This window comes from Atractosteus spatula, chromosome 24 (genome assembly GCF_055471065.1).
Source record: "Atractosteus spatula isolate fAtrSpa1 chromosome 24, fAtrSpa1.hap1, whole genome shotgun sequence".
Taxonomy (NCBI): Eukaryota; Metazoa; Chordata; class Actinopteri; order Semionotiformes; family Lepisosteidae; genus Atractosteus; species Atractosteus spatula.
Window position 1 is genome coordinate 8,706,965 of NC_142729.1, and position 19,585 is coordinate 8,726,549.

Below are 19,585 nucleotides of genomic sequence, written 5' to 3' on the forward strand. Positions count from 1 at the left end.
AAGAATGAGCCAGGTTTGTTGTTATCAATGTGCTATCGTGTGTGTGCAGTACATCAGACTGATGTCACTGTGTGTGTGTGGTATATCACAGTGAAGTGAAGGGAAGTTTGTGTGTCACACATGTGATAGTTAGGCATCCCCAATATCTTCTCAGTCACTTCACTCTTTCTTTCAGGGCTTCTTACATCCGAGTTGCTCACACTCTTTGTGAGGGGGAGAACAAGGACATTCAAAAGAGAAAAATCAAAATTCAGAATGCCCTGAGGAGCCTCCAAATTCCCTGTGATGCGGTACAAGTTCTGATAAAACAATATAATGTGTAAAATTGGAATATCTGATATGTACAGTATAGTCTTGTGGTTATTGATATGTGTTATAGATAATGAAGTGTAGTGATTTGATATAATCTCTTGGAAACATATTTAGTCTCACAGTATCTTGAAGCCCAACATCAGAAGGTGTTTTTTTTGTTATTTTCAGTGTGGAATTCATCTCTACTTATACTATATTCTTATATAGTGTTCAGTTGAAATTAGACAGCCTGACAGATTATATTTAAGTTCGTTGTCCTGAAATATGATAGTGAAAATTGTGGCAGTGAAGTAGGTCAGGAAGGATGCAAAAGAATTGCTGTGAATATGCATGTAACATACAGACTGCTAATTTATTTGAATGTAAAATTGCCGTTGGACTTAAGAATTTTTGAGAATCATGATGATAAATATACACTTTAATGTCAAAGACCTCAAGGTCTAACAACAGAAATTATATGTAATGCTTTACAGCTACAGCTATAAACCGCAATAATACTACACCAACTTTATTCATATTGGCCCAAATATAATAGGCACTTACTGCAACTACATTCTTTTTTTAATTAAACGGAGCCCAAATAGAATACTACCTTAAATCCACTGACAATCCACATTGCTGCATCTATAAAATACATATACGATTGTAAATAGAAACAAAACACTAGTAAAGACTCATGGAAATAGCTGTGCTCATTTTTATCATTATCACAGGGATTGGTGTGAGAGTTGTAATTGTGGAAGATTAAAAAATCTTACCACCAGTTTTAATGATTTAATCTGAAATGTCCCAGTGCATACGTCTGCCACATTTGGAATTAATTGGCTAAACGGATTTCAGCAGCAGCTCAGTGGGCATGATCTCATCCTGGTTTCTAAAGTGTTAAGCAGACGAGAGACCACATGACTCCCCCAGGATGTGATGCTGGTCTGTCACAAGGCATTTCCCCAGCAGTGCTCGTAAGTCTAACTGAACAGGAGCAGTGCTGGTGCCCACTTATACAGTTGGGTGAACCGGAAGAACTGGAGAGATGTACCTCATTCAAGGTGCAACAGCAGTGTCTGCAAGGGGCACTCAAACCCTCTACACTGCACTGCCCCAAGCTGTATGCAGTGATGTAAAGTCCACACTCTAGTCTAACAGCTGCTCAGGCTCAAACTCACGCTGCTGTCCAGACTGATGGAAGGTCTGAAGGTTCTCCTCCTGGACTGGAGGCCAGTCTGCCACAGGGTCACCCTCAGCAATGCTGCATTTGTACAGCTGGGAGGACTGGAGCAGTACAGAGGAAGTGTAGCGGGACAGCACAGCAATGGGACAACGATCCCACAACCCTCTGTTTGCAAGACCAGACACTTTACTGCTGCACACTGTCTGTAAGAGAAATAGACAAAATTATTTTTCAGAACAATTTGACTTTAGAAATAATCACAGGTTTTCTCCTGGAAGATGTTTTTTTTACAGAAAAATTACAAATGGTTTTATGGTTCAAAATTAATACTTTAAAATATCAGTATTTGACATAAACCCAGCATCTATGAGCATCACAAGGGAGTCCTTTCAATCAGTAAGTAAGAGCTCCATCCTCTTTGAGACAGAAGGAGAGGAAAATGAAAAGAAGATACTGTAAGGCCAAGTAACTATTAATGGTGTTTCTGAAGTCGCTGGGTCACTAGACCTGGCCTCCATGACCTCTGTGTTAGATTCTGTCTTCTCCTCTCTTCCTCAATCAGGACTGTGTTCCCCCCATTGCTGTGCTGGGCTCTGGGGGGGGTCTGCGTGCCATGGTGGCTCTCATGGGGACTTTAACTGAGCTGGGGGCTCAGAACCTGCTGGACACCATCATGTACCTGTGTGGAGTGTCAGGATCCACCTGGTGAGTCTGAGAGACTGGGCTCCAAGATCAGCTATGAGCCTGTGAATTCAGTTCCCATTTTGAATTATAATAATAATAATAATAATAATAATAATAATAATATTAATAATAACAATAATAATAATAATTAAAAAATGTATTTTATAAAGCGCCTTTAAAGGTGGCTTCTCAAAGTGCTTGAAAGATTTGAAAGAGCAATAGATCTGTCAGGTGTGCATTGTAACCCTGCAAATTCAGAAGGTTCAGGATTCAGGCTGTGAATTCAGCTGTGCACAGTGCATACACTGGTGAAATGTTTTCTGTGTGTTTGTGTGTCTAACACTGCAGGTGTATGTCCTCTCTGTACCGTGACCAACAGTGGTCCTCTCAAGTGGAGGATGCGGAGACAAGAATGGTGGAAACTCTCAACAATGGAAAATTCAGCATTATAAAAAGTTTGCAGAAAATCATGAAGACAATAGAGGATGAGAACTTTTCTTGTACAGATATTTGGGCGGCAATATTTGTTTACATGGTGGTGAAAGAGGTCAGCATTCTTGTCCTTCTTGTATGTGTGTTTGTACAGTATGTAACCAGTTATATGTAAGTTAAGCTCTCTGTCTCATTCTGCAGTGTCTCTTTCTCCCTGTCTGGGTGTCGGTTTGTGAACTTGTCCTTTTTTCCATAAGATATAGTGTCAGATTTCTCAAAAGTGCCTGCGAAGAGAAAGGACAAATGGCAAGTGACAAAGGATTTATTTTCATGTTCAGATATAAATAGGAAAAAAATAAAATATTGGTGTTAATAATACCAATAACAGCAAAAATCATGGTGATTCTATAAAGCCCTCCAGGAGACAATGAAGTAGAAGGTGTTTAGTACACCTTTGGGAGCAGTTACATTAACTGGCCACTAGACGTCAGGGTGACCCAGCTCTGTGTAGCATCTGTCTTTGGCAGTGTTCAACACCTGCACTCTCAATTGTGATTTACAGTAGCTGGGAGGGAAGCTGGACTGACAAATTGCAGCTCTGTGTTACTCATTTTCACCTTAAAGAGGTGACCTAATCCAGAGAGAGGGGTTCTCTCAAGATGAATTTGAAGTGAGAGTCCCAGCTCCCTTAAAGATATCAGACATCTTCCATAAAAGATAATCATTCACTGAATCTGTAATGGAAAAGCAGCAAAAAGTTGAGTTTCTCATATAGATATTCTCATGAAAATGCTCATATCTGTTGCCCTAGCACACATAGATTGCAAATTACACAGTTGGAAATAGTGGTAGAAATGCTGAATCCCATTAATGTAGATCAACCATTACAAAGAAATTACAAAACTCAGTCTTTGTTAGAAACACGTATTTGTCAGGAAACTGGTAAATTTGCTAACAATATTAATATTTTAACAAACAACTAATCTTTTCAAGCTGTAACATCCATCCATTCATACCACCCATTTTTTATACTTTTTATATTTATGTACATATATCAATATAAAATATATACATACTGTACTTTTTATATTTTTTACATGACCAATCAAGTGCTCAACCTTGCTGTCCTCATCCTTCATCTCATTGAATCTGTGCTCAATCCAGGCCGACACCAGCAGCATCATGCTGTGAGAACTGGTTTAAATTTAAAATATGGACTTTCAGTGACAATGCAGAACAGAATGAGACGATTACATACTCAGTGATACAAATGGTGTAAAACAACATTTACTTTTGTGTTGTTTTTAGAACAAAACCTTCTTTAAATCTACACTGCTTTGTGAATACTTTACAGAGCAATAGCAGGATTGTAAAGTATTAACGATTATATTTTTTAATAGAAAGACAAGAATGATTCAATTAACCCATAAACCAATGATTTTATAACAGTTACAAAAACAGATAGACCATTTGATAGTTAGTAACCTAACTTTATGCTGTAAGGCATATCTCTTTCTCCCCCACAAATATATTGAATGGCTGGATACAAAATTGCACAAAATGCAAGTCGTGAGATTTCTTGAGACTTTTTTTTCAAATTGAGGCATGTGCAACTGAAGCAGCAGTGATTTTACACTAACCAATTGCTGTATTTGTCATTTGGTGAGTACAGAAACACAGCACAGTATTAGGCAAATGTCATCATGTCATATCATTTTCCAAACCACTTTTATACTCTATGGTGTCACAGGAAGCCAGAGCCTACCAGGCAAGCAACAAGCACAAGGCAGGGTACACCCTGGAGGGGGTGCCAGACCATCATACATGGGGACAATTTGGAGGCCACAATAAAGGCTGAGGGGGGAAATTTGTCCTGGACACCAGGATAACTCCAAATCCAATTTTTCACTTTAATGACCACAGAGAGTCCGGACCTCGGTTTAATGTGTCATCTGAAAGACGGCTCCCACTACAGTAAAGCGTCCCCGCCACTATACCGGAGCATTTGGACCCACACAGACCACAGGGTCCAACAAACACCACTTCCAGCAGCAATCATAGCTTCTGTGGCAGTACAGACCACCTCATCCAGCTCACACTGTGCATATCATTCTTCACCTTCATTTGCATATTAGTATTTGTGTCTCCTCTCATCTCTCACAATACAGAAAACGCTCAATTCAGATCTGTTGTGTTTGTCCTCTTTGTGCCTTCAGCCTTTCATCAGAACTGAATGTGTCCTGTGGCTCTTCTCTGGACTTTGATGGTTATTTATACACACTTGGTTCTTTCCAGATGGACGATCGCAAACTTTCGAAGGAGGAAGATGCAGAAATGACCAACCCTTACCCCATCTATGCTGCAGTGAATAAGTCACAGCTGGATGACAAGGAAAAATACAACAAAGGCAAGACTCCCACTTCATATACTGTATTTGCTCTATAGGCCAACATTATAGGGATGAATTGGCTTAAAAAATATTCTAGGGAATTCTTGTAATATATAATATTACATATTAATGCTCGTAGCAACAACAGCAGTATCTCTCAAAGCAATGGCAGTAGTAGCACTACCAGCAGTTGTAAAAGTATCAACAGCTGCAGCATGAAGCAGAATGAAGTAACAGCTAAATTAAATTACGTTCAACATCATTTATCCCTTACATCTTGCACTAATCAGGGCATCTTGCTCAAGCAAGCTGAGTAAATTTCCTTGCTTAAAAGCACAGCTACTGTGTCTCGACAGGGATCTGAACCCAAACCACAATCGTCCACAATGCTGCACCCAGGGCAGCTGTAGTGGTGTTAGTAGCAAGTGCTTCAGAAGCAGCAACAGTAAAATAAGCAGTTCTTGTGCTTGAGAAGATGGTGGGTGTTTGACATTAGAAACCAAACACCGTGCAGCTTCTTAAATCAGTGATAGGAGCAGCGAGGTAATTTACATAAAGTGATAATATTGCAGTGGAAGTTGTTGGCTGGCAATGTGCTCTTCTTGATTTATTTAAGATTCTTGAATTCTGTTTCTCTGTCTTCCTTTCCTCCCCATCTCTCCCCTTGCAGGGACGTGGTTTGAAATAACCCGTCATGAAGCAGGATACCCTGAGTATGGAGCCTTCGTAGACACCAGTGCCCTAGGGAGTCAATTCCGTGGAGGAAACAAGATAAAACACAAAGATGAGATGGGCATGCTATACTTGCAAGGTCTATGTCCCTTCTTTTAGAAACTCATAGCAGTTTTGTACGTCTTCTATTTTTAGAATGTTATTTTTTCAGGATGGCCAGTATATAATATCTGTGTAATCTAACAATATATTAATAGTTAAAGCTAATATGAACAATATTATTTAAAATTGTATGTCATCAAGGTTATTCTCCTTTAAGGAATGCAGAAAAAATTAATAGGTGAAAGAGTAAGTTTTTAATATACTTGAAATCATTTCTTGACCTTTTCTGTTGCATGACCAAGCGGAAATCCAGTGATTAATCGATTATTCATTATTTTTGTCTCATCACTTATTGATTTGAAGCAGACTGATGTGTTAGGAGAGGAAATAATAGGAATGTTTAATACTTTACAATTACTTAGTAATTAATAAATGAATAAGTAAACAGCTAATAATAATGAGAAGTGTGAAAAAGCCTTACAAAAGATAATCAAATAACTGGTGACCCTGGGAGATTGCAGGGGTCCCTGTGGGATGAAGAAGGACTCACTGTAGTTCATACTGTAGTTTAGTTCAACACTGAACCAGCTTTTCTGTTCAATTCATACTCTTCTGTGTTTCTTCAGGACTGTTTGGAAGTGCCATAGGCGATATGAGGGAGAACGAGAAGTTTATTTTAGGTATTTTAACTTTTGTGCACTTTTTAAACAGAATTCAGTATTATTTTTAATTTTTGACCACCTAATTTGTACTTTTCACATATTGGTAAGGCTGACACACTACTACAGCCCTTGTAGCAACCTAGGGGAAACAGGGTGTGGCAGGAGGAGTGGTGCTGCTCTCAATTAAGAGCACACGAACAGTTACAAACCAGAGGGCGAGTACCTGGCCCCTCTTGCCTTTTTGGAAGTAAGTACAGTATTTCACCCAAGGATCCAGCTTTTTCCTGAAAGAAGCCAGACACATGGTGGATTCCAGATGGATCAGTACTGCAGAGAAAACTAAAGATGCCCTGGTACTGTAAATTCACCTAGTGTACCATCCACATTACTCACCAGAGCTGACTGCTTAGCTTCTGATGGCAGATGAGATCAGGTGTTTGTGTAGGCTGGTGTTATAGTAAGTGGGAATTTACCTAGTCCTTTGGTACAGTATCTCTACTGATTTTCCAGTACTGCTCAAGGAATTCCTGGTCACAGATGGCAGATGACACTGACGTGTTGTAAACTGGCAATATCTACGCTATAGAGTTAGATCTTGTGTTTTAATTGGAGGCTGTTTTATTTGGTTGGGTTGTCTATTTTTTATAAATATATATTTCAGTATAAAAGCCTAAACTTTCTTCATGAAGTGCAATGAAAAGCACAGTTGTCTGAAATGATCCAGGTTGAACTTTGACTTTGAAATGCTCAATGTAGCAAGACTATAATAGTACACTGTAAATTATAGTAAATCAACTCCAGAATGTCAGGGTAAAGCTTCAGAAATTAATTAACTGTGTCTTGTCTCAAACAATACAGGAACTGAGTCCACAGAGCTGAGTCATACTGTATATGGTTCAAGACTTGGTAGTTAGAAAATTAAAACATTTGTCAATTCCTTTTTTTTTCTGAAACATACATGTAGCCATTGTTCTGATTTAAACTCTTTTCATTTCAGAAATGATATACAAATTTTTCCATCGTAAAAGAAATATGAAATTACATGGAAACCTGCACCAGAATTCTGGAGGTAAGAATATTTTCTGATTTTCTTTTCCACAAAAACTGGTGTCTTCTTACTGGAGGTACACAACCTTTTACACATTGAAACAGGTGTGATTATGTGCAACACTAGAGTTGCTTGAAAGAATCAATAATGAAATGGTGGTGAATCAATTAAAATTAGAAATTAGAATATAGTTTCTTCTCACTCAGAGGGATCAATTTTGTCATTGTTTATCCCACTACACCATTTCTTCCTAACTGACAATAATTGACCCAATAATTTGATTCCTCTGGTTGTTAGTGGCTCCTTTGTTTGTTTGAGAAATTTTCATGGACAATTGTATTTCAAAGTGGAAATTATCTTGCAATGAACCCAACATTAACAAAACATTAAAGGGCGTTGTGTCATAGAAATGTTTTAATAAAATACATAAATGTGGGAAATCTCTTACAGATCTGTGACCAGTTTCTGTATGTATTGTGCATTTACAATATATTTGAAAGATCTATTCAATTTAATTTATAAATCATCACTTAATTCTTTTTATTTTTGTTCTTCACCTGATAGGAACTGAAATTGTTAATTTGCTTCTCCATTACATAAAATTACTATAAAGTTGATTATTGATAGGAGGGTATTTGAACTACTCTATGTGGCCCAATTGGATGCTGAAATTGGATCCGTTTAGTGAATGAAGCCACACCTACAGCTTCAATAACATGGTTCCAGGGTTTCACCTTTTAAAGATGTGATTAATCTCTCTGTTGAAGGCTTTGTAATTATGGATTTTTCTTCCACCAGCAGCAAGAACAGGGCAGTCCTGACTCAGATCTACAATATCTGCCTCTTTTCACACTGCAAGCTCTTCCATGATCGTACTGAGACACACTGTTGAAATTGAACACAGTGCTCACTGGATTCAGGGGAAGCATAAGGGACCAAGGTGTAACAGAAAGCCTTGAACTCTTTAGGCCTCCTTTATATATCTAGTATCTGTAATAGCTCTGCACTAATACTAATACTAATTAATACAGAACTTAGTTCTTCCTGAGGCATAGAGTTTATTTCTTCCTTTCTAAACACCAGAGTGAAATATTCATTTAACACATGAGTTATTTCTTTTTCCTTATTTAAAGGTTTTCCATGTCTCACTCTGATTTTACTCCATCCTTCACAGGTCCTTTGTTGTTGTAAAACTGTAAAACAAAACTTATTTATCCATGGTTTTTCCTTATATTTCACTTAACAAATTTATTAAACTATTTAAGTTACTGTTTTCTAGGCTTTGATTAACTCCCTCTTAGGATGATCTATCTTTAAACTGTTTTCATCCTTTCTGCACCGGTTCCATGCCTATCCTGCTCCATTCTGCTTCTCTTCAACTCTTTTTCCTTCAGTGTCTGCTTTATTGAAATGGAACTTTAATCTGGAATCTACCTGTATAATTCCAAGGCATATAACACTTAAGGACAACACCAGATTATGATCATTTTTCTTTAATGATTTTCTCATCCTGTTTTCTCACTCTGTCCTAACTTCTTTGAAAATACACAATTAATCAAGTATCTGCTCTAAGTAAGGAAGTAGTCATTAAGCATGTCTACCATCCCAGGGTCAGCTTCTGACATTCCTACTGTTTTTCCAAATCTGCATGAGGAGAGGTCTAATCTCCAACAATATCCAGTAGAAGTATAATCCTTTTCTGAATTTGGTAGTCTGTAACATCATGCACTGTGGTTTTATGTTTCAGCCATACAGGTTCTGAGACCTTGACTTTATCTGGCTTGAATTCTGTGCCAGAACGTTGGTTTTGAAGTTTAATGCAGTGTCCACATGAATATCCCCTTTGTTTTGCATTTCTCTGTTTTGCATTTTTGCATTTCTCTGTTAATTCTTTGTCATAAGCATATTGGTATGAAAACCTCATATGACCACATTTGGAAATAAACTCACAGTGGGTTATCAATAAATCAGAAGGTATCTCTGTCAGAATTAAACCACAGAATAACTGGCCCTCTCTTCTGTTCACAGGGAGACCCTCCTCTGAAGATGTGTTCTCTTTTTACAATGATGTGGAGGAAGATGAGGAAGACCTCCATTTAGGTAACAGTAAATCTAGTTGAGTCACATGCACTCAGTGTTGATTTGAGAGTTTAGGGGTAGTCTTAATATACCCACAATAATCCATTTCCGGGTAACTGTCTTTCAAGCCAAGACTTCCAAGTGGGTGCTCCCACTCTGGCCTGTCTTAAAGGTGACAATATGAGTCAGTAATGACTGAATGCCAAGACTGGTACAAGAAATATCACACCTGAAGACTCTGTACATCCCCCACTGTCAGATCCAGGCAATCCCACGTTGACTGTATCTTGTTCAAGCTAAGGTTCACTCAATCACTGATCAGGAGATGAGTTCTAAGTTCTCATTCAGTGTTCCCTTTTCTCTGTTTTTCTTATCTGCACTGAGCTCCCACATTGCCTGAGGTCTTCACAGCTGGATCAGCTACTGATCAAACCTGCTAGTTTGGAGAACAAGACCCTATAATCACAGTACATTGTTAGACTAGGAAGAATAACAGTCTATGACTGAAATATATTATTAAGGCTATTCTGCATCACAGCCGTAGAACATTGGGGCTCTGTTCTCTTTCTGCAGTCCTAGAGTGTAGAAAATGCATTTGGTGATGTGGTGATATGTGGGGTATTTAGAATAATTTGCTGTGTTTTCTTTCCTCTGACCAACTGGGGCCAACATGATAACTTACAGTACCCAAAGAGCTCAAGTAGCTTTCACTGTCTGTCAACTAGCAACTTACAAGTTTCCACAGTTACCACAGTTCTTTAGCTGAAACTTTTTTTAGAAAAGGCAGGTTTGATCTTTTTTAGAAAGCACTCTACTGGAAAATAAGCCAATGTAGGGGTTCGTAGAGGCCTGGTATTCTCTAAACACCCCAGTATATCTGTGAACACATTAATATAATCTTTTCTCTGGGATATGTCTGTACTTCATAACTTCCAGACCCTTACCTGTTCCAAACTTTTTGCAGTTATTTTTCCATTTCAAGGCTAATTTAGTTTAGAACTTTTCTGTTGTGTTTGGGAGTATCCCTGTTAGGACTGTAGTTCTCTTGAAGTGACAATTTCAGCCTGCCTACTGTACACAGGCTCCTGCTTGGCTGAGTTAATGGCAAATCTGAATTATAAACTTCAATAGTGAACTGACAGATTTATTAATGTATTAATTTTCTATTATATTGCTTATGCTTTACATTATTAGCTATTGAATTAGGCCTAGATGCAGGATTCATATAGCACACTGCCCCTTTTTATAGCTATTCACTCTTTAGCTTTCCAGTAAGGGAAACAAAATGTTTCCATATCTGATTTCTTTCTAAACTTGTACTCGAAGTGTGGGTCTAATTCACAGGTGATGAATGTGAAAAGAGTGCTATGATCTTTTGGCTGCTTGACCTCCATCGGAACTTCCTCTGTGGCAAAGACTGCAAACACATCCTCGACTCTATGAAGAACAGTGTCAAAGGTATGCTTCTCTTACATGTGAATTACCATGACTTCAGAATGCAATAAGGGTTACAACTGAAAGGAAACTTTTCCCCCCATCTGCCTCCTACCATGTGTGAGACTCTTTTATTCTGTTTTTTCTGTCCACCAGATGAAAAGGTGATACACGAGTTGGTCTCACTGATGTATGATACATGGGACATCGTCGGCAAGGACATCCAGCAAAGAATGATATCAGCTCTTTCTGAAGCTGTCTTTTACCATTTTGAAGGCAAGTGTGTCTCTTATTCACCTGAAATAAGAGAGTTAGTGATGCTGTAAGAATCTGGCAATCAGAATGTTTTACAGAGATTGCTCATAAGTTATGACAAAAACCCTTTAACACTGCATCCATAAAGCATCAGCAGCACTTACCAAACCTCCACCAACAGAAAAATCAACTGAATCATGAAATAGAACAAGCCTGGAAGCTGTTACCAGAAGACAAAAAAAATTGCTTCACATCAAACAAAACTGTGTAAAAATAAAAAAAACATTCCCTTCCAATTCCTATACAGTAATACATTTTAATTTCTACTGAATTCTTAATTATTTAAAATAAGTTCTTATTTCATTATTTTAACATTTCCTATTGTAGACAATTGGTCTATTTTCACTTGTGTAAAGACAGCAATGGGTTCTCTAGCATATGATTCAGTACACAGCAGCCCTTCTCACTGTCTGCTGAGTGTCAGAAGTCACACGTAAGGAACTTGTCACTATCTTGCCTCTATGAAGAAGAAAGGAAACAAAATTCACAAATATGATGACAACAGGTAGTGGTGGTTTGAATTTTTATGCTTACATTCTTGTGAGAATCAAATAAATGCAGAAACAATACTAAACATGGTACTTCTTTGTGCTCTAAAATTCAAGTTACTACATTGCTTAACTGTTGAATTTCATAGAAATATATTCTGGTCTTTTAAAGTACTATTTTACCACTAATACAGACTTCGTAACAATCTCGCTGCTACATCAGATGCCCACATAATTTAATACAAGTGGAATTTGTTTGGCAGCCTTTAAAAATACTTGCATTTCTAATTTAATGTTTGGTTTCACGTTCATTTCAGAAGAAAATGAACAGCTCATGGTCACTACGCAAGCAACAGAGAATGCAGGTAAGTAGGTTTTGGAAAATATACAGTTCTATGATTTAGATGTACAGGCACCCCTCACTTCACATGATAGCTTTTACACACCTGAAGCACTAGCCAGCCAAACACAATCATACTACATACATACTAATCAAACTAATCAATACTACAGTATAACTATGGTTATAATACCATAATACTGTAGATTATGGATAATTAATACATGAATTATTTCTGGGGGGGAAACACAACAGATACAGAAGCACAGAGAGAGACTGGGGCAGTTGATATCGAATTGATTGCTCTTAGTGTCATATAAAAATAGTTATAAGACAGTAGAAGTCATTGGGCCCACCTATACAGATTGATAGATAAATAGCATATAGTTTCATGAATCCAGAGAAGGAGGAAAGGAACACAAATGCCACTGACACAAATACAACTGGGTTTTCACTATTGATTCTGCAGACAAATACTGGGCTAGTTCTTTGAAGGAAAGCCTTTGAGGGCTTTGGAGTATCAGGTTTCTTCACAGTTGTCTCTTCTCAAGATGACATAAGGCCATGTCCTTTAGTATATCAGTGCAGGACATTCGTATAAGCCTTGGAGTGTATCTGGTTGATCTTATCTGGTCTGATTCCAGAGCAGCAATCTTTTGTAGTGTCGTTCATTTCAGAAAATCTCTAGTTTGTTTGTTTAAATCTTGCTTGTCTAAGCTTGCTTCTTAGTCTTCACTGATTTCAGTCTCCAACAAACACTTCTGGGTCAGCCTGTTTAGTTATTTTGTGAAAACCCTAGCTCATTGTTCATGTGTTGGCACATACAGTGTGGTGTGTACAGCTGGCTACAAATTGTAATCATGAAAACAAATTCATTAATTTGGTACATTAATTTGTTAAATCGAATAACTAAACATGAAAATTTTGAATTTGATTTGTGCAACAAATACTGACTGTTCACTTGCATTTTTGCTAAATCAACTTTCAGTTACATTGTATCAAGGGTATGAGTACTTTTGGAGAAAACTGTTCTGTATGCACACACAGACCTTCTGTAGTGACTTTCAAAGTGACGATAGCATCTCAGTGAATTAGTTTGGATTAAAATACTGGATTTTTAACTTGGCTAAATTTTTCAATTGGTGTCTTAAATGCATTTCCAGAATAAAAAAACAACAATTTTATTCCTTCCTCCTCTTTTTCTAGCAGCCACTGATACAGAATTGAAGGACTGAGTTCTGACAAGTACAGTATTTCCACTGGACATTTTATCATGTCTAAACTAAAGTGTAATGGAATTTCGTCAGTGTGCATCACTATATTTAGAGGATCAGGCTGGCAATAATGTTCTGATGATATTTATTTGGCACAATGGCAATTACTGTAAACAACATGTTTAAACAGCAAGATAGAGTGCCATCATGTTGATTTTAATTTATGCCTATGTGGCATTTTGAGAGGTAAAATATACACATTAAATTACCTTAAATGGTGAATCCTGTGTTTTTTGTCCAGAAAAGAAATGACTGAAGGTTAAAGGTCATTGTTCCTCTTGGTTAGATGAACCTACTGTACCATAACAGCAAAATATGGCTATAATGTCAACACCAAAAGAATCCAGTTAATACAAGAACTCTGTCCAAGAATGTAATCTTTGGGAATAGTAATTGCTCAATAGAATCATATTGTCTACTGGATTGTACCAGTCTTACATGCTTGAAAATGTTTGAACTTTTCCTGCCCAGAAACAACAGGTCATGTTTATCTATTTTTTCAGCTTTTGCTGTGTGCCCATTCATCATTCCCTACAAGCTTTTAAAAATATTTAGCTGCTGGATGTGGGGAACCAAGTACAACTTCCTGCATGAATACCCCAACACAGGTGAGACTCCAATATAGTGCAGCTGCACAGAAAATAACTTGTAACAGTGCTTAGGACTGGTTCCAACACTGAAACAGGTCTCCAATCTACTAGTCAGCTGTTCAGGACTAGGCCAGCTGTAACTGTGCTTTCCCCAAGTAGCTGCAGACAACTGGCCAAACACCCATAAAGTTAGATGGATTTAGCTGGTCTGGGTCCTCATTTGACTTGACCTGCAAGGCACCTCACAGAGAGACACCCCACACCTCCCATCAGCACAAACTCTCTTGTAAAGCACTATAACAAATTAGTGAATGTCCCTGAGAGATGGACAAGTTAAAAAAGCTTGTCCACAGGTCTTTATTCTTCCCATTTGTATGTGAGCCAGCAGCTGAAATCTTGAAGTGATGATGTAATAATCTGAATATGCTGAATTTTAGTATTGTATCCCATAACACAATACAGCATTATGCTTATTGTGGTGAATTATGAGAACCTAGTAAGATGGTGCCTTTATCCAGGACTACTGTCATTCTGATACTGAACTGAACCTTAAAAATTAATCAAGGAAACACTTACATTACACATTGGAATGGTATATAAAAAATAACTCAAAGAGCAAAGCAATTTCACAGAACTTAAAAAATTGGAGAACCATAGCAGGATGAACTTGTAAAAGTTTAAGACCAACCTGTAACACTGACTTTTATTTCTTAAAATATTGCTGTTAGCCACCTTTTTCAATTTTTAAACTGTGAATCCATGGATTTCATGGATTTGCTGTGTCATAAGATCAGATCTCCTAGAACAGTTCCTAGTACAGTGGCTTCTTGCCATTTCCTGAATACACCTCTGAACTCTTTCTCTTGTGTTTACACAATCCCTAGATAACAGCCTCCCCAGCAAGCTGGTCAGTGAGGACAAAATCTACCTCATAGATGCTGGTCTGTCCATCAACAGTGCCTACCCACTGGTCCTGAGGAGAGACAGGGGAGTGCAGCTCATTCTGTCCTTTGATTTCAGCGATGGAGACCCATTCATGGTAAAGTACATCATACTAGGTGACGTCAAGTTCTGCTGTCTTGAGTTCACACTTCAGTGGCCCAGGCTCAGGCTGTAGTAGGAGCTCCTGTAGTCTAGGTGATTATTCCCTCAGTTACAGTGTAGGTGTGCCAATGTCAGATTTCTATTTCAAACTGCTCTACCATAAAGCTGGCCTTCGACAAGCTGGTAGCCAAATATTGGCCTAATTCTGGGTTTCTGTGAAGATGCTGAAGTACTGTACCTACTGTATCTCTAAGGTTTCACCAGGTACAGTACACATTTAAACATCAGTGCCTCTTAATTTTACTTTCTGGATTAAAGATCCATAAGTGTATAATTTGCCCATATTTTTTCTAGTTTAAATCAGGTTAGTTATGCAAAGGGCTTTCCTATTAATAATAGGAATAGAATAGAATACTATAGGAACAGAATAATAATATTAATATTCCTAATAATAAATAAAGTTATTGGATATTCAGTCTGTGCACTCAAACTGTAGTTTCTTATAACCAAATAATAAATCCACAGTTTGCCTGGATAAAAAAAATTAGCTATGCTTTTGTTTTTCTGCAATTGTTTATTTTTTCATTTTATTACAATGTAATGACCAAATGACTGATCAGTTGATGACAGTGAGGGTGGACAGTCTCTGTGTTTTTTCTTCCTTTCAGACTGTCACCGAGGCAGCTCAATACTGTGAAAAGAACAAAATTCCCTTCCCACCCATTCCAGCAATGAGTGAGGAGAAGAGCTGTCCATCAAGCGTCTACATCTTCAAGGGTGAAAACACCCCCACTGTCATGCACTTCCCTCTCTTCAACAAGGACAACTGTGGAGGCAAGTGAACCAGCAGGCATTTTAGATTTCAGCTACAGGATTCATGTCACTGCTGTGAGAAATTCACCACTGGTTGGTGAAAGACAAGACTTATGGTTGCAAGGCAACCCAGTGTTAATTTGATTATTAATATTTGATATATCTAATGCCTTACTTAAGTTGAATAAAATGTCTATTAGATATAATTGTATTTTAGCCATACTTGTAATTTTGGTTTGGTCAACTAAAAATTAACTAAAGTTCACTTACAGTACTTTTAGCCAACAAACTGAATTAGTTTCAGTCACATTTCAGTCATGCAGTTAAATGAAGTTTTAGTCTAATTCGTTAGTCTTTGGAATATTAAGTTTTGCAACATGGTGGCACATGGTGGCATTGCTGCCTTGTAGTACTGGCACCCTCTTTACTTCCAGACCTGGAGTGCTATCTGTGTGGAGATTCCTCCCACAGTCCAAAGACATAGTGGTAGGTTCACTGGCTTCAGTGAAAACTGGCCCTAAGTGTACAGGTAAGTGTGTGTCTGCCCTGTGACACCCATCCAGGGTGTACCCCACGTTGTGTCTGTTGTTTGCTAGGATAGGGTTACAGGGACTCTGGTTCTCCTGTTACCCTGAATTGGAAAAAAAACAGTTTGAAGATAGATGGATTGTACTTTTTTTACTTCATTGCAGTAGTCATAAATGGATGGAATGTGCTGAAGTACTGAGTAGATTGAATGTTGAGTTCAGCAGAGAGACCCCATTGTGTGAAGACCAAAGAAAACATATAGTAGTGTAAATCTGAAAATGATCACAGAAAGCAAAAATCATATCAGGCTATTACATCATAATGCAAACGTTTGTACTTTCACTGTTGCAATGCAAAACGTGATTCTTACATGATTTCATACGATTGATAATAATAATAATAATAATAATTGCTTACACTTATATAGCGCTTTTCTGGACATTCCACTCAAAGCGCTTTACAGGTAATGGGGACTCCCCTCCACCACCACCAATGTGCAGCATCCACCTGGATGATGCGACGGCAGCCATAGTGCAGCAGAACGCTCACCACACATCAGCTCTCAGTGGGGAGGAGAGCAGAGTAATGTAGCCAATTCATAGATGTGGATTATTAGGAGGCCATGATTGGTGAGGGCCAATGGGAAATTTTTGGCCAGGATGCCGGGGTTACACCCCTACTCTTTTCGAGAAACGCCCTGAGATTTTTAGTGACCACAGAGAGTCAGGACCTCGGTTTTACGTCTCAAAGCAAGAGTCTTTGTGTCTCCTGCCTTGAGCTTGTTGCTTGCTGGGACGAGCTACCCCACAACCCTGTGGTAGATAGGATGGTTGGAAACTGGATGAATGGATACATTTTCAGTTACTGTACATTGCTTCACTGGCATGAATATTTTTTTGGGAAACTATACAGCCATTCAAAATGTGCATCAGAACTCATTCTCATGGAAAGCTGGCTGCACCATGTAGCAGTGTGATTCAAGAAGTTGAATCATCCTGCCAAAAGAATCTTCACTGGCCAAGATAGATCAATAAGTGGTGTGTTAGATGTTAATAAAAACATTAGCTCAATATATTCTGTTGTCCTACAGTATGCCTTTAAATCCTCTTAAAATGGAATATTAATATGGAATCATAACTAAAGCCTTACTACAGGGAAATGTTGGTAGCTGAAAATATATTTCCTTGGTAGTGGTACAAGTAGATGAAAATAAAAAGTGTGCTACCTTTTATAAAAAATAATCAATCTACCACAAGTGCCATCTATCATATTTCTCTGACCAATGAAAATTCTCTGAGCTGTGTGATGTATCATTATGTAGCATTATGACAGAGTCATTTTACTGCAGTATTGAGTTTTGATGTGCAATCTGAGTGGCTGCCTCAGTAATTATACAGCTAAACGAACAACATCCAGCCTTTTGGGTTTCACTTCCTGGTTAAGTCCCCAAGGAAAAAGAGCCTCTGCCGTAAGATGACTATTGTAGGTTTCTGCTAAGAATCAGGACTCCCATGGGTACTACTTACTGTAGTTCTGTTTTTCATCATTCACTGAAATGAACAATAGCTAATTGACAAATATTTTCTTCTTCATTTTGACAACTGAATTAATACTACAAGGTGTTCCATGACTTTAATATGCTTTCAAACAGCAATGCTGCCCAAATTTCTTTGAAATGACTGAAGAACTATTATGTGCTGACACACAGAGTAATTTTAAACCCAGTGTATCAGAGATCATTCTCTGCAGGCTCTCAGGCAACCTCCTCCTGTTTCACCAAAACTCCAGGCCATCAGCCCTCCTATCTATCCCCATATGCTCTGGTCTAATCAAACAGGAAGCACTAAGTCTTTTGAGACTACCCCAAACTTGCCACTTATCAGAGACATGCAATACAATAACACAACGCAAAATTCCCAGGGCACAGCTTTGAACAGAACACTACTCTAAGAGTCAAACATTTATAAGCAAAAAAAATAATACAGCATTACCATGTTCCTTAATGTCTTCACCAATATTGTGTTGTACAGTATTTCACAACATTAATACAACAAAAGCCACTCATGCAGTATGAAACCCAAATCTTTGATTTTGTCTTAATAACCTCCCATTGTTTTAGGAACAGCTTTACAGAGTCTAGACTTTAATAATTCATGCAATGTTTAGATATGCTCAATATTTTCTGTATTTTGTGGCATCTGTTTTCTTAGTTTTCTGTCAGACTCATCCCAGAAATGTACATTCATATATAGAAACAGACTTCAGAGAAAACAAGACCTGCAATGTAGCTGAGTCCCCCACCTGGATGCTGTCCTGTCTTGCACCCTGTGATTCCTGGGTTGATATACCTTTAGCCCTTACCAGGAATAATTGGCTTTCTAGTAATAGGTGAACAAATGGAATGTTTTAAAAATGCTAAAATCTGTTTTCTGGAGAATCGCATAGAGTAACACTTTGAAAAAAAATGATTGATTGGGACCCTTTTAGTAGTTTTTATGTCCAGTGGTAGTAATAATAATAATAATAATAATAATAATAATAATAATAATAATAATAATAACAACAATTTAATCCTGAATGATTTGTGCTATTGAAAATTATTTGTTCGTTAAGGGATTACCAGGTGAAGTGCTGTCAGTATTTCTCTAGATCTGCTGCTGGTCAGAATGGCTGCTTCAGGTGAGCAGTTCACTGGTGGATAAACAGCATCTCCACCTACAGTACTAATATAAAGTACTTTGGTATCTTTCTGAATGATAACTAACAAGAAACAAGCTGATTAAATAACCATGGACAATAAATGACAAAGTAAAACAAGGTTAAGGTTTACTTTCAGGTAGACCTTAAAGGGGAGCAGCCACAGAGCTGGAGAAGCAGGGAAACGAACTTGTCAGAACTAACCTTCTGATGGACTCAAATTCTTCTGAAATTGGTCACAATAACAATGAGCACAACAGGCCAGTGAGGTCTATTCTTAAATTCTGGGTCAAAATCCAACATCCTTCCACTGACCATCATCATTCTTCCCTCAGGTGAAGAAAAGATTGAAGCGATGAGGAACACCTACAAAACTCGCAAAATGTCCTACAGTGAAAATGAGCTTCAGGATCTCCTGAAAGCAGCTAAGAAGAATGTTGAGATCAATAGAAATAAGATCGTCGCTGAGATTCAAAATGCTGTGGATGCAAAAAGGAAAAAGAAACATCAGTAG

General features: G+C 37.9%; 1 protein-coding gene across 1 annotated transcript; it reads left to right on the forward strand.

Moving 5' to 3' along the window:
* Positions 1 to 2,078: 2,078 nt before the first annotated feature.
* LOC148815858 (cytosolic phospholipase A2 gamma-like) lies at positions 2,079 to 19,585 on the forward strand. Its single transcript, XM_088904717.1, has 13 exons — positions 2,079 to 2,185; positions 2,513 to 2,711; positions 4,892 to 5,003; positions 5,656 to 5,796; positions 6,386 to 6,439; positions 9,498 to 9,569; positions 10,893 to 11,006; positions 11,139 to 11,258; positions 12,103 to 12,150; positions 13,903 to 14,007; positions 14,874 to 15,028; positions 15,702 to 15,867; positions 19,407 to 19,585. The coding sequence occupies exons 1-13, from the start codon at positions 2,094 to 2,096 to the stop codon at positions 19,583 to 19,585; spliced, it is 1,557 nt and encodes a 518-aa protein (XP_088760843.1). The 5' UTR covers positions 2,079 to 2,093.

What these genes read in the sequence shown, in the direction of transcription:
- LOC148815858 (XM_088904717.1), top strand. Translation starts at nt 2,094, where the DNA reads ATGGTGGCTCTCATGGGGACTTTAACTGAGCTGGGGGCTCAGAACCTG. An exon ending in GGAGTGTCAGGATCCACCTG is followed by an intron (nt 2,186 to 2,512) that starts GTGAGTCTGAGA and finishes CTAACACTGCAG; the next exon opens with GTGTATGTCCTCTCTGTACC. An exon ending in TGAGGAAGACCTCCATTTAG is followed by an intron (nt 9,570 to 10,892) that starts GTAACAGTAAAT and finishes TCTAATTCACAG; the next exon opens with GTGATGAATGTGAAAAGAGT.